Source organism: Drosophila yakuba, chromosome 2L, assembly GCF_016746365.2.
Source record: "Drosophila yakuba strain Tai18E2 chromosome 2L, Prin_Dyak_Tai18E2_2.1, whole genome shotgun sequence".
NCBI classification, from domain to species: Eukaryota; Metazoa; Arthropoda; class Insecta; order Diptera; family Drosophilidae; genus Drosophila; species Drosophila yakuba.
In genome coordinates this window covers 8,693,965-8,718,739 of record NC_052527.2, presented here as the reverse complement: position 1 = coordinate 8,718,739, position 24,775 = coordinate 8,693,965, and the positions used below count along the sequence as shown (strand labels likewise).

Sequence of the window (24,775 nt, the reverse complement as noted above, 5' to 3'; positions counted from 1 at the left end):
CACATTGGCATTGGCATGCGCCATGAATGAAATCGATCGGAGAGCGGGGAGAACAAAGAGAGCGCCTTCAAAGAGATGCGATTGTGAGGGATAATGGTGCCAAAGAATCATATGGATATGCTAAGAGATGCAAAGCCGCCCGCCCATTAACAGTTATCAGTTATTCAATTTGCTAACGGCACTTTTCACTGCATACTTCTGGGGCAGGATCAAGATATATTGCTCTGAACTTAACTGATAAGGTTCTAAACGGAACTATATAAAAACTACGTTTTGCAGAAATTGTAAAGATTTTTATTTATATATAAACAGGGGTTGGTCTTGATCTAGATTGGTGAAATTGGATGGGTGGTTTGACTGTAACCAATGATAATTAAAAACGCAGCTTTCTTTTTTTTAGACATTAATTTAGTTAATTTATTGCTTAGATTTATGCTTATCAACGAGTACAAGACTCTAATTAGATATCAACTAATATCCCAGTAGAATTTGAACTATTACGCGCACTTGATAAAAAATAAATTCAAAACAATGGCCACTGCCACATTAGATTTGTGGTTCTAGCGGAGCAACTCCCAAGTGACTGTTTCCCAGGAAATCCAGTTCGGAACACTGGCTGATGACACGGCCGATGTCCTGAGGTAGGAGACACAATGAAGCATTGGCCGCCGCCGGTGGTAACTGTTCCAAAGTCTCCTGTTGCAGTTTCGCCGCCAATGAGCGGCGTACCAATCTCTCCACAAAAGTGCACAGCACTTGTCCGAGCATCGTGAGGGCCAGCGGCTGCGAGACGCCAGGCGGAGATTCCTCCGGTTCCAGTGTGATATTAATGTCCTTGCACATTTCCTGGACCAGCGGCAAGGCCGAATCCAAGTGCTTCGGCGGAGGTAGATAGAGCAGTTGGCGATGGTTCATCATTTGCAGAGATACACTTGCTGAGTTAGTTTCCCTGTGGGCGAGCGAGTGAGGTTTGTCCACTCCCAGCACATCGATGAACTCCTTATCTCGCACCTTTTGATCATGCCCAAGCAGACGTTCGGATTGCTTGGTTATCCAAGCTTCCAGCCGATTGCCGGAGCTGAGACTACTGTAGGCCGATAGTTTCGGTTGGGGCTCGCCCTTGAGTTGCGCCTGAACACGCTGAGCCAATTGCTCTTCGTCGCTCAGTTTTTGTTTTTTCCTCCTCTGCACGCCAGGTAAAACATCTTTGAGCGGTGGCGTATAACCATGAACCCTGGCGAACGCCACTATCTCCCGTAAGCTCCAGTAGTGTTCCTTCCCAGTAATATCAAGCTGATGCAGTTTGTGGTGCTGCAGCAGATTGCGTCGGAGAAGACGTGCCCGCAAGTACTCAAAGCAACGTTGTTTTAGAGCACTTTGCTTGTGAAACGCATCGAGGGTTGTACATGTGAAAGGATGGTCCGTGTGCTGATCAATCTCCGTAAGCGGCAGGCGACGCAGCAGGAACTCCACAGCACTGCGCATGTTACGGAATTGGGCACTTCTAAAGATATGCTCCAGCCTTCGGGGTCGCAATGGTAAGGAAGTGTCCACCATTGGGGGCAACACCATGGGCTTTTCCTCCACCTCGCCGCTCATGTTGGCATACCCATGATCGTGCTGCATGCACTGCAGCATATGCCAACGCGTTTCTGACGGTGGCTTAAGTAGACTCAGTTGTGGTTTCAGCAGGGATTGTTGCTTCGCAGCCTGCTTAAGCTTCCGCTGCAAAGGATCGATAATGTACAGCTTTCCTGCTCTCTGAAACACAACATTCTTCTTGCCCTGGTGGTGGCCATTGGGCACAGGCTTTATTGGAGGCCGATCCGGCGAGAATTCCTGCCACGCTCTCTGAGGAGATGCCGGTGGATAGTGCTTCACTGGCGAAAACTCATGCCGCTGCCTTTCTGGCAAGGATTCTTGCCTAGGACTTCTGCCGTTTACGGGTAGATAGACCACAGAGGGCTTAGAAGCGCTGACCGGAGTCGCATTTAACCGAAGTTGAGCCCTGGGCGGCGTTGATGGAGTGGGCGGCTGCTTTCGGGGACTGTAGCTTAACTTCAGGGGCTCCGAAACCAGCACCGTTGGTTCAATTTTCTCAATGTCGTCGCTGAGTTCAATTTTGTTGATGCCAGCAAACAGATTATCATCCAGTTCCTCCTTATTTTGAGTGAATGAAATGGTGCGTGGTTTGCACGACTCCCCAGGAAATGCGAAAATCGAAGGCTCTAAAAGATGAGCAGCAGCAACAGGCGGAGCAGGAACTGCAGTCTGCTGTTCAGGTGTAGGAGAAGGTTTGACACTTTTCTGTTGGGTTAACGCCTGTTTCGCTCTCAGCCATATTTCCACAGTAGTCTCAGCACCCATCGTGTGTAGTCCACACATTGTCTTATCCAGCACAACTGTGTGCATCAGTTGCACGGGCTTTTGTTGCAATTGCTCTTGGAAGAATAACTGAATGCGCATCGGAAACTCGCCCCAACCATGTCGGTTGAGCTGAAAGGGAGGACTGTGCACGTCCACAATGTCATTTGGTCGGTATGACGGATGAAGGTGAAAGCGCACCTATAAATGCCAAGAATACATTGAATCAGTTTGTAGATTTTTTTGGAAATCACTTACCTTTTTGATGTATCTTTCCAGTGGTTCAGGTAGATCTTTGCCTTGCACATAGACCAACCACTTATAGGTCAAAGCTTGCCCACCTGTGGCACTCTCTCGAGAGCTATCGCCAATGTACTTGGAGGTATTACCCACCACAAAATTAAACTTGTTCTTGTTATTAAGTCGCGAGGCATTCAGCTCCACTTGTTTTTCGTGGGCTTGCCGGCTGGTGCACGGCTGCTCGTCCTCTAACTTAACGGAAATAAGCTGTTTCTGTTCTGGCTGCTCCTTGGAGTCCTTGGAGTGATCGGTTACGATGCCTTGCTCCTTGATCTTCTGTTGTCGCCTTCGTTCCGCACGACGATGAGCCGGATTTCTTAGTCTGATGGTTTCTTTGGCCAAGGTGGCCGCCGTGCGCTCTGGCAAATGATTCTGGATGGGAACAGGGCGCTTGCCAACGATCTTTTTGATGGCTGGATGCAGTGGCAGCTGCGGTGCGGATATGTCGTCCCCAAAAAGGCTGTCGCCGCGGACCTTGGCAACGTCCGCACCAGTGAGTGGGACCTGTTGCTTCCTATAGTATTCGCTGACCACCTGATAGCGTAGTCTGTCCAACAGCTGTCGGCCTTGCAGCAATCGTCGATCGATCTCGGCCAACTGCTCGACCTTTTGAGAGATTTCGCGCTGGAACTCCAGCCGAAGGAGCTCCCGGATGCGCTGAAATTTTTCGGACGACGTGGGCATCTCCTCCGCCTGTTCCGTCTTTGCACGCTTTTGCTGAACGGGCGAGTCAGCCTCCGGACAGGTTTCTCCCTCATCCTGGTTAGAAACTTCCGTTTGCTGATAATCTGGATCGTGGTACTCGCTGTGCCTGCGTTTTTTTGGCGGCGTCGCCTGTTGCTGGTCCATGTGCGTGGTAGCTGGATCACGCACAGGACTCGTATCACGTGAGTTCGGGGGGGAACAGCTTCAAGTTGGGCCCGAACCGATCCGTGCACATTTATGCCGGGGTAATTGGCTGTTATTTATAAAAATGTGTAAACAATTGATGCGAACGAGGCGGCGCAAACAGAATTGAGTGAGGGAGTTGCCACATCGCGCATGTAGATGCGTGCACGCCGGCCTTGTCCAACACTGGCCGGCCAGCTGTTTACTCTTTACGCGGGAAGCAGCGACGCCTAAACTCCACGGGAAATCAGAAGTAGCAAAAAAGAAAAGCAGATAAGCCGGAGCAAAATGGTCGAGCGCATCGAGGATCTTAACCTGCCGAATGCCGTAATTGCGCGGCTCATCAAGGAATCACTGCCGGAGTCAGCCAGCGTCAGCAAGGAAGCGCGAGCAGCGATCGCCCGAGCGGCATCTGTGTTTGCCATCTTTGTGACATCCTCGTCGACGGCGTTGGCCCACAAGCAGAATCACAAGACCATCACGGCCAAAGATATTCTACAGACCCTCACTGAGCTGGACTTCGAGAGTTTTGTGCCCTCCCTGACGCAGGATCTCGAGGTCTATCGCAAGATGGTCAAGGACAAAAAGGAGAGCAAGGCCAGCAAGAAAGACTCCAGCGTCGCCGAAAGTGCCAATGCAAGTGCGACTCCAGCCGCAGAGGAGGCTGCCGAGTGATGACGACTGGAAAAAACTATACAGATCAATTAGTCCTTAAGAACAAAGCTAGTATTAAGCATAAACAAAGAACATTAAACATAAGCAGTATCTAAGTACGTCACTTGTGTTTTGTCGCTTTCCTCGAAGACTGAATTGCCTCCTTTAATTAGGGTTTGTTAGGTCACAGTATGAATATCAGAAAGTGAAAGTTAATGAATAATGTATGCCCTTACGCTTATCATTGCTAATAAATAATGTGGAATTTTAATCCAGTTTGATCTAGTTTTATACAGGCTCAATCAAGTTAGATTTAGAGGTGTCAGAATGCTATTCCGTTTTTACCAGTTTTTGTTAACAATGTTAATATATGTGATCTGAAATCACTATTTAAATATCACCACATTGCGCATCCCAGCTAGATGACCACGTGCCCTTTCCAACACTACAAGCAGCTGTTTAAAAAAGCGCGTCTTGTCGCAACAAAAAGTTTAGTTTATTATATTGCATGTTTTATACAATAAATATTTTAGTGGGAAATGGGAGTTACGGGCCTGTGGAAGCTTATTGAGCCGTGCGGCAAGCCAGTGCCTGTAGAAACACTGGAGGGTAAAATCCTCGCAGTGGGTAAGGATCGATTTCGCCACCTAATGAAAAGCTTGCTAATTTGAGTTGTATGTTTATCCTGCAGATATATCCATTTGGTTGCATCAGGTTGTGAAGGGCTTTCAGGACAACAAGGGCTCGGCCCTGAGTAATGCCCATTTACTGGGTCTCTTCCATCGCCTCTGTAAATTGCTATACTATCGTGTGCGACCGGTTTTCATTTTCGATGGATGCGTGCCGCAGCTCAAAAGGGACACCATTGTGAGTTATTATAGTGAATTATACTGAGATTGACACTCCAAATAAAATCCTCTTTATGTCAACAGGCACGTCGTCAGCAGCAGAGGAATAAGCTTAGCAATGAAGCTGATCGTATTCAGGCTTTGCTCCTGCAATCCCTGGCCAAAGAAAAAGTAGTGCAGCAAGCGCTGGGCAAGAATGCGGAGCTGCTGCTCAAATCTCCGGTTAAGCGACCGCCTCCAGCCAAGAAGAACGACGAAGATGACTTGTTTAAGCTGCCTGAACTGCCGGCTGTATCGGAGGGGCAAGATGGTCAAGGTGAAAGCGAGCAGGACACCAGTGCCAGTGCCTCTGACAGCTCCTTTGACGAGTCAACCGCTCGACATTCTTACAACTCCAGTTTACAGGCCATCGATGTGAAGAGTCAGCACTTTCGGAATCTGCCAGCCGATGTGCGACACGAGATCCTTACAGACATCAAGGAGACGCGCAAGCAGTCGTCGTGGGGTCGTCTGCACGAGTTGCCCGCCCGCAGCGATGACTTCTGCTCCTTTCAGATGAAGCGACTCCTAAAGCGTCGAGCCGTTCAGGAGAGCTTAGAGCAGGCGGAACAGGAGATGGGCGGACACACGCTGACCTATGCAGAGTTGTGCGACTTCTTCAGCGAGGAGGGCATACTCACTCCAACTGCCATTGAACAGTGTACCCGACAAATCAGCTCGGATGAGCACACACGGTTCCTGCTGGTCAGGGATCTTAAGAAGAAAGCTATGGAGAGCACCAAGCAGGAGGTTAAAATGGAAATGATTGAGGAGGTGCCCGCGGAGGAGGATGAGAAGCCAAGCACTTCTACCAAGAAAGAGCCTGTGGAAAGTACAGACCTAGGCACGGAGTTCGATGAGGATTTGGCCAAAGCGCTGTCCATGTCAATGGAGGAGACCAAGGTGTACGATGAAAAGGACTACGAGTATGACTCGGACCAAGAGTTGCGCCTCAACCGAGCTCAAACGAAGCAATTGCGCCATGCGGCCAAAGGACCTGCACGGGCATATATGATTGAGTACGGCGGAATGAACAAAGAGGAAGTTGGCAACATCATGGAGGTCACTCAGCTCAATGACACTCAAAGCCTTGAGAAATTCCTTGAGATCACCACAGTCCAGTCCGACATCGCTGACAACTCGATTGAGGAGGCCAAGCTTATTGCACAGGCTATTGAAGAGAGCAAACAACTCTCCCAAGCGATTGAGGAAAGCAAGAGGAATCTTAACGAGGATAAGGTGGAGATTATAGATACTGATACCGACTCAGACTTGGAAGAAGTAATGGATGTTCCAGGGCTAGACAAAGACAAAAAGAATCTTGAGATTTGTGTTGACATCACTGAGGGCCAAGGGGATTCGAATGATTTGTTTGCGGATATTTTCGAGGATGGAGAGGCGAATAAAATTGAGAAACATAAAAGCGATGAGGAAGATGATGACTTCATAGAAGTAAAAGACAGTGAAGAACTAAAATTGAACTCTGAAGACGAAGCTAAAGCAATCACAAACAAAAGTGCTAAAGAAATTAATGAAGTAATGCCGTCCATTGATGAAATTATCGAAGTAAAAGATAGCCAAGAAATGATTCCAGTAGAAGCTAGTCTCAAACCTGATCTAGACACAATTTTAAATGATCTGAAAAAGGAAACGGCGGCAGTTAAAAGTATTCAACTAAACATAACTGAAGAAGCAAATCCAAAACCAAAGGTAGAACTCAGTTCTATATTGGATGAGCTTAAAATCAAGATGGCCGACGTTAAAAACATCAGTCTGGATCACGTGAAACTAAGTAAAAGTGCGCCTATCGTACTATCCGACGACGACGAAAACGCCTTGAAATCCTCGAAAACAGTTCCGAAGGAAGAGGTAATCGAGTTGTGCGACAGCGACGATAATAAAAACAACAGAGTATCTCCAAACAAAACGCCCAGCAAAAACAAGTCCATAAAGGACTTTTTTGAGACCAGTTACGTGATCAAGCGAACGCCCGACAAATCCCCAGCGACAAATGAAACATCGCCGGGAACACCCAAGACCCCGCAGCCCTTTTTCAGGAAGAGAACCCCGAAGTCCGGACGTAAAAGAGCTAGTGATGCCAATGAGGACAGTGATGAGGAAGTTTCGCCCACAAAAAGGTCCAGTAAGGCATCAAAATCGCTCTTCGAAACAAAGGAGCCGGAAAAAGAAAAGACTGTTGATCCTGAGGTAAGTGCTGCACTGATTAGTATTTCATTTAAATAATGTTCTATCCCTACAGGAGCTTATCAAAGATGCAGCTGAGGCCCTGAAATCACAGAAGACCTCAGAAGAACTGCAGGAGATGGCAAGCAACTTGGCCCAGGAGCGAAAAGAGCTGGAAATCGAGCGGAACCGGCAAGACCGAATGGGAATGTCCATCAGCCAGCGCATGAGCATCGATTGCCAGGAGTTGTTGCGCCTGTTCGGCATCCCGTACATTGTTGCCCCCATGGAGGCGGAGGCGCAGTGCGCCTTCCTCAATGCCACCGATCTCACCCACGGCACCATTACGGATGACAGTGATATCTGGCTTTTCGGTGGTCGCACTGTCTACAAGAACTTCTTTGCCCAAAACAAGCACGTGCTGGAGTTCCGGGCGGAACAGATAGAGCAAACGTTTAACTGCAACAGGGGTAAACTCATCCAGTTGGCCTGTTTGGTGGGCAGTGACTACACAACAGGAATTCATGGCATTGGTGCTGTAACGGCCCTGGAGATATTGGCCTCTTTTTCCGGACAGGATGCGAATGGGCCAGGTGTCTGCAATCAATCGGTGTTGCAAACGCTAACAAAGTTCCGCGACTGGTGGCAAGCACACAAGAGCACCAATCTTCCACCTGGCAGCTCGGCTCGTCATTCGCTCCGCAAAAAACTTAAGAACATCGAACTGCACGAAGGTTTTCCCAACGTTGCAGTGGTGGAGGCATATTTAGCGCCCACGATCGATGACAATCGGGATGCATTTAGTTGGGGCACCCCGGATGTGGAATCAATACGGGAATTCACGCGTAAATCTTTCGGTTGGACTACTTCAAAAACGGATGACATTCTGATGCCTGTGATGAAGAAAATTAACGAGAAGAAGATACAGGGTTCCATACGCAACTACTTTACGGCAAAGAGTGCTCTGCGAGTTCAACAACCGCACGTCAGCAAACGTGTCCAACTGGCCATCGATAAGATGTCCGGGAAGATCGACAAGACGCCGGAGAAACCAAAGAAGGTGGCACGCACAAGGCGGGCAAAGGCAGCTCCCCCAACAGATCCTGATTTAGCCTACGCGGAAGTGGAGGTGAAAACTGCTCGCCCCAAACGCGGCAAACGAAAAGCTGCGCCTGAATCGGAAGTTGTGGATGAGGAACTGCCTACCACATCGCAGTCAGCGCCGAAGCCTGAAAAGTGTCCTCGAATACCAAACACCGTTGAAGTTATACCACAGAGGGAAAAGGACCTGGAGCAGATGCGACTAAACAAGGCAAAGGCAGCAGAGATTCTTAAGAAGTCAGCAAAAGCCAATAAAAAATAAGCATAACAAATCTATTAAATACAAATTTATAGAAACCATCTAGTGAAGTTTAGATCGCTTTTGTATGTAGTGTTTTACAGCAACCTTGACAAGCTACGTCAGTTTTTTTTTCTTTTTTTCTTGGGCAGAGCCTTGTATATTTACTTTAGATCACTATAGGTGGAACTTAAAGATGATTTTAAAACGAAATAATGGACGACCAGCAGCCTACCGTATTAAAAACAAACACATTTTTACGAAGGGTTTTAGGAGGCGGAGGACGAAAGCGATTAAAGTGCAAGAATGTTTACACAAACTTTTGAGAACAGAGGGCAATTTGATCAACAGCATACGGATGATACCTATGCATAGAACCCGATCTATTTTAGCTGAATCCATTAAATTGCTACGGCGACGAAATCGTAAGCGTGTAACAAATGATCTGCAAGATGAACACAATGACAGAAAACTGAAGACACTATTACGAAAATTATATGATCATAAAACAAATAGTTTATATCTCAAAAAAATGTTAGGAAATTTTAAGGCTCAAATGAATGAGCATGATTGCAGTAATATTGCAGAAACTTTAAGGTCACAACTAAAAGTAATGAGAAAACTAACCAGGGGCAACATAAAAGAAGCTGAGGAATGTTATAATGTTGCAAGCCAACTGAAATATATGAGTAGAAGTAGGTCTACGAGACGGAAACCGAAAAATTCTTTTGAAAAATCCATATGGATATTCTTAAATTCACTTAAAACCCAGAAGAATGTCGTAGTAACAAAGAAAACGGATAACAATAAAAGTCAGGATCTTAGTGAAAATCCACGTAAAGCACATATTCATAGACGACGCATGGTGCTGCCAAAACGATTGAATGCAATAAATACTGGTTCAATGAGTGATACAAATGTAGTTTATTCAAAAATAAGCACTCATAATTTACCAGCATCCAGGCAAAAAGTTAAAGTTTATCCCCGAGAAAAGACACAAACATACAAAACAGCGGAAGGCGAAACAACACCTTACACAGATTTAATACACCCAAAAACTGCACTTGGAGATAGAGCAGTCGATAAAGAGGAAAATCAGCAGGGAACCTGGAGAGAACCCCATTATACCGAATCAAAATTACCTATACGTAGAGTCAAAAAGAGAATGAAAATTAGAAAAGTCCCAAAAGTGAAAAAGGAATTAACGCTAACGAATACATTTCCAAATTTGAAAATGCGGCGTGGAAGCCGCAAAAGAGTTTCAAAAAACTATACAACGATTGCAGACGAGTCCTTGCAAAAGGTTCAATCGAAAGAGGGGGAAAGTCATGCAAAAAATGAACGTACTAAGTTTCCAAAATCTTCAGCACTAAACAACATACAAAATTTCTCGACATACGAAAATTTGAAATCTGCATACCGAGGGGAAACTTTAAAACACAAGGGCAGAAGTTCAGTTCTTAATAGAAATAGTAGAAAAGATAAATCCGAGGAAAGCTTAGCCAAGTACCAGAAGATGACTGTATCGAAATATTTCGACATCAAATCAAAGTTTAATCCCGTCCTAAGCGAATCTCAGATATCCCAAACAAACTCCTATTCAGTGGCAAAACCGAAACCAGTGAGATCATTGGATAGCATGGCAAAGGATTCACTACAGCTACCAATGTCATCAATGGCCACAACGATTATCAATCGCTTATTCGAAGAAAAGCCAATAGCTTCGGATGAACCAAGAAGATTTCACAAAACATTAGACGCTGCAAAAATGTCAACGAACAGTTTTCTGGAAACGATTTCCAAGATCAAGGCCTCGGATCGAGTAAATGCCGTGTGGAGCGATTTGCAGGGGAAATATAAGGAGTGGTCGTCGAATGTTAAAACGCCCGAGGATGCTCAGAAACTCAAGGAGATCCTCAAACGGCGCTACATTCACAATGTCCAAAAGCTCCTACACACTTATATCAAGCAGTTCAAGATCGATTCAGACGGTGGACGATCGGAAACCGAATCCAGAAAATCAGTAATGTCAAGTAGGGTATTTCGTTCCAGCTACCAAATACCAGCTTACCATGGATCTTCAGCAGTTCACAAAAAGGCATCTATCACCGACATTTCGCCGCTCAGACAAACGCACGACGCCTTTGTCCGATCGCAAATGGAATCGTTGAGGTCTGGTGCTTTTGACAAAGATGTGGAGCAAATGGAGCACATGATCATGGGTAGACAGGTACCCACAAGTGCGGAGGAAGTGGAAATCTTCAAGAAATATAAATCTGACCCTCAGCACTACAACGTGCTGATACTTAATGTCGGCAAACCCACTTCCGATGAAAAGTATGAGGAACTGTTGCCAGTTCTGGAGAAGAACTTTCAATTTATAAGCGAACAATTAGTGATACTTTCCAGGCAAAAGAGGGTTCAGAAGATGAAAGCCAAAATCGAAATACAAAGAGCAGAAGAGGAAGTAGCATCAAAAGTTTCAGGTGAAAGCTACATCATTGATCGTACAGATTTAAGTGAAGCATATCTGGAAAAGAGGAGGGACTGGTGGGCAACCTACATAGCCAAGCAGGCCAAGAATCCGACAGAGATTCTTTTGGCCCAAGTCCGGTATCAGAAACGAATGGACCACCTTGCCGAAAAAAAGGAAGAGCGCAAGCAACGAAAACTACAAGAGCAGCGGATGCTCAAAAAGAGGAGATCACTTAGTGCCCTATTCAGAGCTCCAAGGCAAACGCACCGCCAGCGACAAGCCATGGATGATATAAGGCAAAAGCTGGAGGGTAGGATGTCGAAGTGCTCGCTAACATCTTTGTGTTGTCGGATATGCAGCAGGTGCGGCTTGATCTGGACACAGAAGTGCTCCGAAGGTTCCGACGATAAGTCAGCAGAACACATCTGCCAAAGTGTAAAATCAAGATAGGTCTTGGGATTGGCACGATTTCCGTGGGAAAATCTAATTTTGTGGTTGTACAGTAATCTCCTTCCACCAAAATCGAACAGAATATTATGTTATGAATTTGGTAGAAAGAGATTTTTCTACTACCAAGGATTGTTACAATAATGCAACGATGAGGTGCAACGATAATAAATAAACCTAAGCTTATGGCGGGACAAAGTTTTTAGTATTAAAAACAAGAGAGAACGCTATAGTCGAGTTCCCCGACTATCTGATACCCGTTACTCAGCTAGTGTAAGTGCGAAGGACAGTTTTTGGCGGTTTGTGGGCGTTAGAGTGGGCGTGGCCAAAAGTTTTTTGGCAAATAGATAGAAATTTACAAGACTAATACAAAAATGAAAAAATATCAAAACATTTTTCAAAAGTGTGGGCGTGGCAGCTTTGGGCGGTTTGTGGGCGTTAGAGTGGGCGTGGCAAAAAGTTTTTTTGCAAATCGATAGAAATTTTCAAGACCAATACAAAAATGAAGAAATATTAAAACATTTTTCAAAAGTGTGGGCGTGACAGTTTTGGGCGGTTTGTGGGCGTTAGAGTGGGCGTGGCAGCATGATTCGACAAACTTGCGCTGCGTCTATGTCCCTGGAATCTGTTTACTTAATCTCAACTTTCTAGCTTTTGTAGTTCCTGAGATCTCGACGTTCATACGGACAGACAGACGGACGGACAGACGGACAGACGGACAGACGGACAGACGGACAGACGGACGGACAGACGGACATGGCCAAATCGACTCGGCTATTGATCCTGATCAAGAATATATATACTTTATATGGTCGGAAACGCTTCCTTCTGCCTGTTACATACTTTTCAACGAATCTAGTATACCCTTTTACTCTACGAGTAACGGGTATAATAATATTTCTTTACTTAACATTTATCATATGTATGTATGTATATTTTTATTTTAACACAATTGTAGTCATACAAGTAAAATCTGTATCTCCATTTGGTATAGGTAATAAGGCACGGTTTTCTATTTTACTCTAAAGCAACAAATTCATTGTAAATGGAAATGTATCAGTTGCAGTTAATATCTATATGCCCAGACAGTAAAGGAAATTGTCTCGACATCCCACGAAAATACGACGCAGATCCTCAATAAAGCATGCACTGGAAAAGACTTCACCAGGTAGTTTATCCGACCACTGAATCTCGCCATTTCTAAAGTTCATCAGCATGACGCGTCCATTGGTGGCGGCGCACCAAACCAAAAGTCCGTTTGGTTGCACTGTGAGCAGCGTTGGCGTTGCATAAACGGGTGCACCCACATTGACCTTCCAGTGCAGCTCAAAGTCAACAGATTTGCCACCCGATCCGGTTTTGCATCGCAGGCAGTACACATGTTGGTCTATGCAACCAAAAACGGCAAAGGAATGTCCCATAAAAGTCGGTGGGGTCTTGACCACCAGCGAAGAGAAAATGTTTCCTTCTGTGCTGAAGGTAGCCAGCTAAAGAATGATGTTGTTATGATTAAGTTTGAAGTTGGGAACAAAAAAACACTACTCACAATTTTACCATTGCCCACATGACAGGCATGGACTCGCCCAGCCACTTCCGCGCTTAGGAAGATATTGGACATGGACTCCAAAAGAACAGGTGTGGAGAATACGGGTTCCCTATATTTCTGCGTCCACTCCACTGAGCCATCGGTGATGGCCACGCGCGAGTAGCTGCCGTCCAAGGTGCAGACTATCAGCGACTGTTCCCTTGGCAGCTCCAGCGGGCTCGCGAAGATCGGCTTTTCACCGATCCTTAGGCACCACAGCACCTCCTGCCGCTCGGCCGACAAGCAATAGACATTGTAGTCATCCGCATAGCTGCATACAATAATTCGACGACCATCGGCGGTTAGCATGGGCTGCGACTTAATCATGCCCCCAATACCAACGCGAAATACAATGTCACCAGTTTGGGGATTGAACCCGTACAGGCATCCGTCGTAGCAGCCCACCATTGCGAGCTGCTCGCTGAGAAACGTCACCTTACATTCGATACGGTCAGGAAGTTTGACTGCGCTGTATTCGATCCCCGTCTGGGGATTAAGTGTTCGAAGAATTTTGGAATGTGCGCCCACGCAGATGAAGCGTCCCTCGTATTCGGTCACTGGGGAGTCTATGCACTTTTCGAAGTTTACCTTCCAGTAGAACTGAAGCTTGAGAACCGGCTGTTCGATACGTTTAATTATCAGACCTTGGCAGGACGGGGCCGCTACCGCTGGCTCAACATTCTTCCGCTTGATGTTGTTGGCCACCAACTTGGCTGTGTCCAAGAATCTTAGCACTGTACGCAACGGAATGTTCTCATCCAGTAGCATTTCGAACAAGTGGCGTTGCTCATCATCGATGCACATTTGTAGACCTATCTCCCGGCAAATGGTGATGGCATGAAACGATGTGCCACCCGCCTGGCGAAAACTTAAGTCATAGCCACAGGGAGCTGCGTCTTCCAGTCGCTGCTTCTTCGGTAAGTTATCATCAGACTCTTCAACACATTCCAGTCTATCGTGCAGATAACTCTTTAAAATTTGCTGAGCTGGCTGAGCAAGAGGAATGCACATCTTGAGGAGCTGTTGCTTGTCCAGTTTGCCGTGTACGTTACATGGAAAGTGTTGTAGATAGACAAATCTATCTGGCTGCTCGGCAATCGATACCTTGGAGAGTATATCAAAGGTCTGGACGCGCTGTTCCACTCTAGTTTTTGCCTCTAAAGAGCGAATGCAGCAAATAAGTTTCTGCAAGTCTTCGAGCCACAGGCAAGTAGTCAGTTCAGTGCTCGGCAGACACTTTTGAATTTTTCGAGTGATTACACCTGCATATTTGTAATATTAATAGGGTATAAAATCATTGACTGAAACTATTAGGGGAACTTACCCAAGCTAATACGATTGCCAGCACGCTTCACCACATCGTTCGACCTCTCGCTATAGAACAGTGTGCCATCCTTTTGTCGAGTGACCAGATCTCCTGTCGCTCTGAAACATATGCCTAAGTCTTCTTTCGCCTGGTCATCAACTTCTGGGATATAGCAACGACGCTTGGCACTACCCAGAAAGAGCTCTCCTTGCTGTGGGGTTCCATCGTCTTGGCATCCAATCCGTAGAATCGTGTCCGTGTCAATAGGCGTTCCCAAAGGCACAGGTGATTGTAATGACTGAACGATGTGCAAGAGGCTCCAGCAGGATATTTCTGTGATTCCATATATGTTGCATATGTGTTTCTGCATTAGGACACTCGGATTCGTCCATGTAACGAGCTCGGCATTGCTAGGAAATGGTTCGCCACCAAGGAGTAGAACTCTAAAAACGATGCATATGTCAATCAGCCATATGAAACATATAAACTAAAGATCTCAAAACATATAAATCAAAAAGTACCTCAATGAACTGGATCTGCTTAGCACTCGCTCTCTGATGGAAGAAGCTCCAAATTGCCGAAACAGCGATGGAGTCATCTGCAGTATGGTGATACCAGGCGTCGCCAGGTTGTCGGGGAAGAGGGCACTTAGCACCTTGCTTGGAAAATCCCTCATGGAGTGACGACTGGTCAATAACGTAGCTCCATTTTGAAGAGCTAGAAAGAACTCCACCACGAAGGGATCGAAGGTGATGGGTGTGCCAAGGTAAATGATGTCGGCCATGGAGACGTTTAACTTCTGGCTTGGGGGCATAGTGGTCAGTTTGGCTTTTGGTACATTCAGTGGATATTTACCTGAGCCCCACTATGTTGGGCTCAATGCATTCGTAAGGCACATGTACAAGCTTTGGCTTTCCCGTAGTGCCCGTCGTGGAGATGGTGTAGCACATATTGGCGGGCAGCGGCTTCTTAGCCTGTACAGCATGATCGGCGGATTTCGTCTTTACCGTGTACAGCCTGCAGTCCTCCTTAAACACCAAGATGCTGCCCAGAAATGTGAAGTACAAGGGTGCAACGGTCAAATGTTTGTTGACCAAGAGGTAGTCTACACCGGCCGTGCTCATATGTACGAACAGATCATGGGACAGCATCATCTTATCCGTAGGAAAGAAGTGGCACTTGCTGTTGAGGATCCTGGATGATTATAATCTTTAATTCATATGATAACAAATGAAAAATCCACATATTTAAATACTCTTACGCTAAAATCATAAGAGAAGAGGCCGGCGTGTGCTCCGTGATTCGTAGTGCAATTCCTGCTCCGGCTGGGACCCCGTTCATTCGCAGAAAATTCACCAAAATCTGGATCTCTTCTACAGCATCCCCGTAAGTTACGATCGTGTCCTTGGGCTCCATACGGCTTATCAGGAAAGGAACATCCTTGAACGCTCTGATTCTGTCGATGTCGTAAAGCTTGTCCGTCTGCTCTGATTCAGTCAGGTCCACAACTGCTGGAGTCTCAAGTCCCACGTTCTGAGGGGAATGCTCGTGTCCTGGTGATGAATCTGCCGCCAATTGAGGATTCATCCCATCAGATGCCATTTTTTTGTTTGTTTTGCAAAACAAGTGTTTATTGTTGGTAAAATGGATTTTCCGGCCCAGTCACAAATATCAACAAATAATGTGCAGAAATCGTGCTATTGTTTTCCAAAAACACATATCATTTAATCAGTAAATTAAGTATAAAGAAAACAATAATAACTATTTTGTATTGCCGGCAATCGATATCAACAATCGAAACAGCTGTTCATCTATGGATGGGATGTAAACGATAGGCAATTACCCCACCTTTGGCGGGAAAAAATAGAATTCAAAAAGTAAGCCCATGTGCCAATTTAAAAACTCTGTAGAAAGCAAAAACTTTAAAAATTTGTTCAGTGCAAAATGTTTTATTAAATAGGTCTCATTTCATTATTCACATATAAATCAATACATTATTCGCATAAAGCTAAACATTTAACAAATGCGATTTCTTCGTTTGTAAAATTGGTTTTCTTTGTTTCTTGCTTAGAAGAAGAAAGCTCTGGGCATACACATGCATGTACTGGAGGTAAAACAGTTAATATTAATCGAAAATTCACCGACATAGTGATATAGTGTAGCTTAATACTAGGCCAACGGTTTTACGTCCCTCAAGTATCAGCATTCTGTTGCTTTTGATTCATCTCATCCATGGACAGGCAAATCTTTTAGATCGATTGTACATTAAAACCCAAAGCAAACCCAATAAACACTGGGGTTTGGGTGTAATTTTTATGTAACCTGAGTTTGATTATAGCCTATCCAGTCCTATGCCTGCTTCTTCGAGCTCAAGGCTTGGCCTTCTTTGCTCAACTTTGTGTACTCCGTCTGCATGATGGACTGGCATTCGTCCACCAGCAGCTGCACGTCCTCTCTCTTGTACTTTTCGGTGGACACCTCGGGAAGGATGTGGATTATGGCGTGGCCCGGACGGAATGTCTTCTTCTCGTCATCCATGAATGAGTATTTCGATATGACCACCGGCTGAACGGGACTCTTGCCTTGAAGTGCAATGTGGAATGAGCCCTTCTTAAAGGGCAGCAAAGAGTCCTTGGAGTTCCGTGTGCCTTCTGGGAAGAGCAGTAGCTTGCAGTTACGCTCCTGTATCGCCTTGGCCTCCTTTTGCAGAGAGTTGATCGAGTCGGTCTTGCGAGACCGGTTGATGTAGAGTGTTCCCCACAGCCAGGCACCAATGCCAAAGAATGGGATGTAGAGAACCTCCTTCTTGGACACAACTGTTGCTCTTCCGATCACCGGCCACAAATAGGCCAGAACGCAAAGATCAACAGCACTCTGGTGGTTCATTATCACCACTGCGCCGTGGTCCTTACGGACATTCTCCAGACCGCGAACCTCCATTGTTATGCCCACCAGGCGGCAGAGCTGGCGGAAGCACCATGATGGAAAACTTTAAGAATGAAACATTCGATTACATTTGGAAACTTGGTAAAGGTGTAACGTATTTCTACTCACAGCGCATTTCGGTAGTCTCTTGGTCGCAGAATCATGAAGGGCACGCACAGAAAGACTATCAGACCGGCTCCAAAAAATATGAAGAACATGCGCATCTGATAGGGCGCTTTGGCCGTAGCGCTCAGGATTAAGGCCACCACGCAAGCCAGGCCAATTACTTCGCAAGTGCAAGCCATTTTGAGAAGCTATTTAACCGCAATGGATTCTTTTTCTGAAATAACGAGAAAAATGTAATTTAAATGATGACTGATACTAATTTTTATGAGCTTATACTTCGAATGCTTTGAACATTTAAGGCTTGGGTTTCTACAAGCCTAAAGTGAAAATCAACATTCGTGACTGAGCTCGTTTAAATTATCTTCATTATTGAATTTAAGAAAGACTTGGCATACGAGATTGTTTGAAAAGACGCATTGTGGCAATTATTTTCAATTCTCTATAATTTGCATACAGTCTTGATTGGTCAATAAATTATCATGTGATGCTTTTATAAATCCACGGTGCTCCCATATCGTGAAACAATAGCTTTTAAAACAGAACGAATAGTTCCACTCGAAGTTGGGGTGATTAAAGCTTTATTGTCAGCACGAGTACTTGTAGATTCCTCAAGTTGGATTATAAATTCATGAGCGTTATCCCTGTGGTAACAAACCTTTAGAAGACCTTAACAAGGTCGGCACACGTCCGATATGGTTGATCGGACAATTAGAACTGAGAAGTCCACTCACAGGTGGGTCCGTTTAAACGGGGAATCGCCCTGGGCTTATCAGAAAGTGTCCAATTGCTTTTGTTTGGATTATGGCAGTGAACTTTGATATCTCGCTGATACATGTTGTTATAAGCCAAACGTTCGAGTAAGTTAATCAGCTCTTGGTAAGACCATGACGAATAGCCCATAGATTTGAGAGATCAGAATAGTAATCAACTGTGGGCGATAGGCCTCAAGTGGCTCACTTTTGCCTAAAGATTACTGTTGTTTTATAGCAACACACTTTTTTTCTTTATTTATGAAAACACACAATCAGTTTGATCGAAAGATTATTAAAATAATAGTTATGCTGGAGTGGGAAGAATTAAGTGGGTATAACCCAACGTAAAGCTTAGGGGAAAATACCCGGTGTGTTACTGTTAATTGTTTTACTTTTGGCTGAAAGTCACAAATCAAACTTTGACATTCAGATCATTCAGTTCATCTATACATTTATTACTCCAACCTTATAGCTCAAGTAATTACCCACAAGAGCTGCGTGTACTTTTTAACATTTAACTCATTGAGCATGTTGCCAAGGGTACTTTAAACATTAGAAGTCTACTTGAGATTAGTACCTTTTTTGTTCAAAATTCATCACATGATCCTTTTATCTTTATGACCACATCATCTGAATATTAAATTCAGCCACTAGCACTGGAGGTCTAATCAGAACTTATTTACTCGTACTTTCAATTGTTTTGTCGATCTTGAAGTAACAACTTGTAACGACCTGAGTTTGTAAATTATACATATACGACTTCTAAAGTTGGCAATTGCAATTAAGACAATTATAATTATAGTTACAGATATGAAATTCGGCTGTTATAGCTCTTAATTGATGTCAAACTCTTGATACCGACGTGACCTTTGGCGGAGTAATTACGTGTTGAATGGCTACTAATAAGGCCTAATCAAGCGCCGAGATCTAATGGTAATGCCATTTTCCTTGGATTTTCATTGATTTTTTCTATAACTACGAGTAGTGGGGAAATTATCGTGAATGTCACATTTTCCTGAAAGAGCACATTATACCATTATACCCTAACTTTCTACTTAATTTGCACGGCGATATCAGATTTTCGATATTGCGGCTTAGTAATTGGTCATAAATGGCTTATGTTATTGGTTCTGTGGAAAACAAACGCTTTGCGATAGTATTTCCATGTATTTATCGTTATTTATACCTTTGTGTTTATTAGGTTCCTAGCACACACGGAAAAATAAGCAATGATATAAGAAACATTTTGGTATTGTAAGAGAAACTCACTGCGTAATTTTTGTGACTATTTTAGAGGGCTAAATGACAAGAAAAGTACAGGTATGGTTTTACAGCCTGCAAGTTATTAGAATGCAAATTAATAAATTTAAGAGAAGTACGGGTCAAGATTCTACATTACATTTCTAAGTGTGCTGAAATCAATTTATCTACGGCACTTGTGTGAGTTTTTGTTAACAATTTCCACGGGCACCGCCTGCTTTCAATATAGCGATTCGCGAAGGGGGTAAATGGTTTGACACCCTTTATCAGTTCGACGTACGACAATCTCAGCGAGGCGTTTGGTGTGCGGCAGCGGAACGGAACGGAACATCGATTCATTTAGCCAGCATAAGCTCAGGCTACTGATAAGATTGTGGCATGATTTCACGCTGGGAGAAGATGGGCATTGCTTCGTTACAAAGTGTTTCGTTACGCATGTGACGAGCGCGGAAATTAACCTATGTGTAAGTGTGGATCTCCAGCACAGCCTCTATTTACCGGCCAATTTAGCATTTAGCGTCAGCGTTTCAAGTCAAGTTCAAAGTCAACGAGTGCACAGTCGGTGGGCGATTCTAAGTCTAGAACTAGACCTGGCTTGAGTCACGAAACCGATTCATTTGATCTGGTGTTTGGACTTTCCTCATCGAATGATCATTGTCTAGCACTTAATTGTCGAGTGGAATGTTTAGGACCGTAATCTTCTGTTTATATTCAGACTGCACAAAACTGGAAGTCACTCTCATGTGCCCAGCAAATGCCAATCCCTATGTTTAGAGGTAATTGTATGCAGGTGTAAACATTAAATTAGCAGGAGTCTCCACAGGGTGGCAAATTTGCTTATGCAGTAGGGTGATATCATCTGCTTCCAGGGACTTTAATCAGACCCTTAAGCTCAAATGCAATCTTTGCGCTTATTTCACTTAAACAATAACATTTTATCTTTGTGTTCAGTCTTTTTAGGGCCGATAGTGCACAGCGCTAGTGTTTTTGTTCTTTACAACTGTTTATATCGTTACCCAAATAGACGCATTTTAAAGACCCAAATTTCGAAAATTTAATGAAATTATAAATTCCCGTTTTTCGTTGTCCTATTCATGAATTATTAACGCACAAATTCATTAATATACGCGCCTTGGCAACTGTGAAAAGTGAGGAATCCCTATAACCAAAAATCAACAGGGACTTGGTGGCCAAAACACACGTAACACACATGGGAACTACAGGGCGCGAGGGGCAAGCTTGGGTTAACAGGATGATAGGTACACAGAAAACAATATTGATTCAATTTAAATTGGCGATGTTTTAATTTTTCACAACTGCAATGTTAAATTCAAATAAAGTGTACGTTTTGGAGATGAATAAATTAATATTCTTTCAACTTGATTTAAAATATTAAAAAATAAATAATCTATCAAATAAGAGATCTTAAAAACACATGGTGTTTTTTCTTTATACATATATCCAAACCAAATAGTTCACCTTTATTGTCATATAATCAAAATAAAAACATACGGCCATTATTTTTCTCTCTGTGCAATGGGGGAGAGACCAATAAAAAGTACACGGGGTTGCGGTTGCTTGCTGTTGCTTTTATTCCTTCAGGACGCGAATAACACACTAACCGCATGGGAGAGGATTGTTACGGGAGAGGGAGGTGGGGATAGAAAAGGAGCGCAAGAAGGAGAAGCAGCAGGAGCATAATAAAGACAAAAAGTACGTGGGACGACAACAACAAATGCAGCCCAAATTGTACAAACTCACGGAACAGTTATTTCCCTCGTTGGGTGGAAAATTGTTGCTGCTAATTCCCTCGCTGCTGCTACTGCTGTTGTTGTTGTTTCTGCTGCTGCGTAGGCGTAACAGTTGTTTTGCCGATGTGTATGTGTGCGTTCTAGTGTAATTTGCAGCATCTGTAATGCAATAAATTCCACTAAACGAACATGGGTCACTCACAAAACAAACAAATAATCGCACTGCAATTAAACAATAACCGCGCAAGCACTCAATCAGGATTAGTTAAAAGAATATACGCGCGTACGGACAGATTTTCAAACAATTTTCACTTTCGCCGAAAGAGTGCCGGCACTCGAAAAATACCTCCGCTTTAATCAACAGTCCGCGGGCAATTGAAAAAGCTCTCGCTTTTCATGTTGACCGCATGTACCTACAAAGGTACGCACCAATTAGGTACAACGCGCGTTCTAAGCAATAACTTAAATTTCCTAAGCTGCTTTAATGTTGTTAATTAAAAGTCTGGCACTAGCATTAAAAATTTATATAAATCTTATCATTTACGTTTTTTTTACAAACAGGTCTTAAAATTTTTAATGTGTAGGACGAAATTACGTTTTATTGTATTTGCGCATCCCCAAACTTCAACCCCAATACACAAAAAATAGTTTCGTTAATGCTACCATACATTCTGACGTTTATTTTGCGCATCAGATTTAGTGATTAGGTATTTAAGTTTATTAGTTATTAAAATGTAATCAAAATATTTTAAGATGGAAAAGTATAAATCTGAAAAATATTAAAAAGCAAAAACAATTTTATTCGAATTGGTTGTGGTATAACTAAACATTCCTATAATACACTTAAGTAAACCACTGTGCAGCGGCATATCGATTTCTTCTGACAATCGATTGGACCATGTTGTTAAATTTCGCGATATATCGATAATATTGTGGTGGATTAACCACCGCGTTTTATTTTCTACCGGTGCGGCTTTTGTTTGCTAAAACAATTGGATAATTTAATGCAATTCCTGTTTAAATGCACATAATCGAAGAATGCATTCATCGGAGACCAACATGATCCAGGATCAGGATGTGAGCACTTGCCGCCTGTGCCACCGTGAAACGGATCCCAACTCGCTAAACATTTTTGAGGGCACCGCAGAGTTTTGCAAGGATGTGTCCATTGCAGATGTTTCTTTGGGTCTCTGGAGCGTTCAGGTGAGTGGGCTTTTGATAATCCTTGGGACAAGTGCACAAATGACTTCTCCACTTGCAGTACGATCGCCACGAATGTTTGTCTGAGCTTATTTGCTCAAGGTGTCTGGAGATCCTGAAAGATGCCCTTGAACTGCGAAGGCGGATGCAGGAGCGGGAACAGTCCCTGCAGGAGCAGCTAAGGGAGTTGATTAAAGATGATCCCAGGTACCGTCCAGGCTTAAATGGCAATCCCGGCGAATTTGTACCCGAAGAGGGCTGCATTATTGTGGACGTCGATCCAGAGAAGCTGGCCGAGAGCAGTGAAGACGAGTTCGCACTCGGCTCCGACGGGGAGTTCGAAAACTTTGACGACGATGATGACGAGGAGGAGGAAGACTATGATGAGGAGGATGAAGAAGATGGCCAGAACGGCGACGACGTCGACATGCCACTGGGCATGGATGCGGCCCAGATGGCGGCTCAAAAGACCGTTGCCACCAACGCCAACACAACGGAGGCACGGCCCAAAAGGGCGTTCCTCTGTCAATACTGTGATCTGGGCTTCACCCTGCCCGCCGACTGTCAAGAGCACGAGCGGACTGCACATGATCCTAACGCGCCGTACTGCTGCACCTACTGCAATCTCAAGCTGGTTACCCGGCCCGCTTTGATTTCGCACATAAAGACGCTGCATGATCCGGAGCGGCCGTATGTATGTGCTCACTGTAGGAAGGGATTTGTTCGCCGCTCCGATCTTAAAAAGCACACAATCGTGCATACTGGCGTGAGGCCCTACACATGCAACGTTTGCTCCAAGAGTTTCTCGCGGAACACCAATTTGACCAAGCACATGCGCATTCACAGCGGTGTCAAGCCGTTTGTTTGTCAGCAGTGTCCGCGTTCCTTCCAGACGGCTGTGGAAATGATGCGCCATACACGATCTCATGGAGAGGTAAAGGCTTTCCAATGTGGCCGCTGCCCTTACTCGTTTTCGCGCAAGGATAAGCTACTAGCACACCAGCAAGTACACACTAGGCGGGATGTAGAGCAGCAGCAGCATATGGGTCTAATTCCCCCGATGGAGGGTGACCTGCAGCAGCAGGCGTTTCAGGCAAAACAAAAGGCTCCTGTACAAACCAAAAACTCGCGCAATTACCGATGCGATGTCTGCGATCGAACTTTTCAACGGGAGAGGGACTTGCAACGCCATCGAGCTCTTCACATGGACTCTTTGTTCGCCTGCAAGACATGCAATCAAGGTTTCAACAGACGCGAGCAACTGCAGCGCCATGAACTGGAGGCCCATGGGCCCAGCTTTACGTGCGGAATCTGCTGCATTAGCTTCCTGCATCAAATTGAGCTGGAGAATCACCTTAAGGTTCATCAGTTGCAGCACAAGATGGCCCAGCGGGCTCAAGAGGCTTCTATTTTGCCCCTAAAAATGGCCGAACAGGCTCCAGTGGCTATGACGGCTCCGATAGCTAAGGAACCCCAGCCAATGCGTCCTTCGGCAGCGGAACTGTCGTTCTACAGCAACATGATTCCCACAATGAATCTGGGCTTCTACAGCGAGACTCGTCCCGAGGAGTAGAATTACATATTTGCATATTTAACACACTTAGTTGATAGGTTGAAAAAGTTTTGTAGGTAAAGGCTGTTTTAGTCGTTCAGGTCAACTTAAATTCCATTGATAAAAATGGATCTGTATAGTATAAGTCATCTGACTAATGTCTGCCAAAATTTAGCTTAGTGGTCTTTAATAAAAGGCCAAACCTGAAAAAGTTATCTTTGAGATCGACTGATTTTGTAAAGATATTAATTTTCCTCATATATGTATATTATTATTAAAACTAACAGGATTTAAAAATAATAAAAATAAAATAATTTTTAACATTATATTATGTGGTGTAGGGTGCGGGGGTTGGGGGCTTTCTCGCCAAACAAAGACTGTTTTGTGAAAAATTTTTGTTATTTCGATAAGGGATCCCTTATCATCAAAACTTGGGAAAAATGGTAAAAAATTACATTTTCCTTTTTTGAGCACAGGTGGATAGAAAATTTTGTTACGAATTCAACGCGATATGACATTCCACTTTTGAATAACTATTTTTACTGTGCAACGATTAAATAAAAGGCCTGCGGCTTCCATATTGTATGCCGGTTTTGAATGCCGTGTGCGTTATTTATATTTCCCAATAAAAGGCACAAGTCTTTTCGTTTTAAAATGGTTATGTATACATATGACTACGGTTTTTATGTAAGTTTAAAACCAAAAAAAAAGGTATTTATGTTTAACGTCTTTCAAATTGTCCGTTACAAAATGAAGAGAGTTCCTTTTATTTGGTACGC

At 44.2% G+C, this 24,775-nt stretch overlaps 7 protein-coding genes across 10 annotated transcripts; 4 read left to right on the top strand and 3 right to left on the bottom strand.

Annotated features, from left to right (window-relative positions):
* Window positions 1-400: 400 nt before the first annotated feature.
* Window positions 401-3,682, bottom strand: LOC6527732. Its single transcript, XM_002088779.3, has 2 exons — window positions 2,623-3,682; window positions 401-2,565 (listed from the first exon to the last, which is right to left on the bottom strand). The coding sequence occupies exons 1-2, from the start codon at window positions 3,511-3,513 to the stop codon at window positions 547-549; spliced, it is 2,910 nt and encodes a 969-aa protein (XP_002088815.1). The 5' UTR covers window positions 3,514-3,682; the 3' UTR covers window positions 401-546.
* Window positions 3,683-3,749: 67 nt separating this feature from the next.
* LOC6527733 (DNA polymerase epsilon subunit 3) lies at window positions 3,750-4,477 on the top strand. The gene has a single exon (XM_002088780.3). The coding sequence runs from the start codon at window positions 3,841-3,843 to the stop codon at window positions 4,225-4,227; it is 387 nt and encodes a 128-aa protein (XP_002088816.1). The 5' UTR covers window positions 3,750-3,840; the 3' UTR covers window positions 4,228-4,477.
* A 175-nt stretch (window positions 4,478-4,652) lies between these two features.
* LOC6527734 (DNA excision repair protein ERCC-5 homolog) lies at window positions 4,653-8,736 on the top strand. The gene is made up of 4 exons (XM_002088781.4): window positions 4,653-4,833; window positions 4,898-5,073; window positions 5,139-7,301; window positions 7,354-8,736. The coding sequence occupies exons 1-4, from the start codon at window positions 4,746-4,748 to the stop codon at window positions 8,638-8,640; spliced, it is 3,714 nt and encodes a 1,237-aa protein (XP_002088817.1). The 5' UTR covers window positions 4,653-4,745; the 3' UTR covers window positions 8,641-8,736.
* On the top strand, window positions 8,714-11,732 carry LOC6527735 (the record flags this gene model as incomplete). Its single annotated transcript, XM_015198307.3, has 1 exon — window positions 8,714-11,732. A coding segment is annotated over one exon (2,829 nt), but the record flags the coding sequence as incomplete, so codon positions are not given.
* Window positions 11,733-12,451: 719 nt separating this feature from the next.
* LOC6527736 (beta-alanine-activating enzyme) lies at window positions 12,452-16,218 on the bottom strand. Of its 3 annotated transcripts, XM_002088783.4 has the most exons (6): window positions 15,692-16,216; window positions 15,286-15,624; window positions 14,952-15,233; window positions 14,449-14,873; window positions 13,086-14,386; window positions 12,452-13,026 (listed from the first exon to the last, which is right to left on the bottom strand). In XM_002088783.4, the coding sequence occupies exons 1-6, from the start codon at window positions 16,030-16,032 to the stop codon at window positions 12,613-12,615; spliced, it is 3,102 nt and encodes a 1,033-aa protein (XP_002088819.1). In that variant the 5' UTR covers window positions 16,033-16,216; the 3' UTR covers window positions 12,452-12,612. The 3 variants fall into 3 exon arrangements, with proteins under 3 accessions (XP_002088819.1, XP_015053018.1, XP_039226480.1); XM_015197532.2 differs by lacking the exon at window positions 15,692-16,216 and having other exon boundaries at window positions 14,952-15,229; window positions 15,286-15,427; XM_039370546.2 differs by lacking the exons at window positions 12,452-13,026; window positions 13,086-14,386 and having other exon boundaries at window positions 14,800-14,880; window positions 14,948-15,233; window positions 15,692-16,218.
* A 141-nt stretch (window positions 16,219-16,359) lies between these two features.
* Window positions 16,360-21,624, bottom strand: LOC6527737 (1-acyl-sn-glycerol-3-phosphate acyltransferase alpha). Of its 2 annotated transcripts, none has more exons than XM_015197531.3 (3): window positions 21,255-21,624; window positions 17,485-17,695; window positions 16,360-17,419 (listed from the first exon to the last, which is right to left on the bottom strand). In XM_015197531.3, the coding sequence occupies exons 2-3, from the start codon at window positions 17,658-17,660 to the stop codon at window positions 16,780-16,782; spliced, it is 816 nt and encodes a 271-aa protein (XP_015053017.1). In that variant the 5' UTR covers window positions 17,661-17,695; window positions 21,255-21,624; the 3' UTR covers window positions 16,360-16,779. The 2 variants fall into 2 exon arrangements, with proteins under 2 accessions (XP_015053017.1, XP_039226481.1); XM_039370547.1 differs by lacking the exon at window positions 21,255-21,624 and adding an exon at window positions 18,137-18,192.
* A 546-nt stretch (window positions 21,625-22,170) lies between these two features.
* Window positions 22,171-24,248, top strand: LOC6527738 (zinc finger protein 436). Its single transcript, XM_002088785.4, has 2 exons — window positions 22,171-22,447; window positions 22,506-24,248. The coding sequence occupies exons 1-2, from the start codon at window positions 22,283-22,285 to the stop codon at window positions 24,015-24,017; spliced, it is 1,677 nt and encodes a 558-aa protein (XP_002088821.1). The 5' UTR covers window positions 22,171-22,282; the 3' UTR covers window positions 24,018-24,248.
* The last annotated feature ends 527 nt before the right edge of the window (window positions 24,249-24,775 follow it).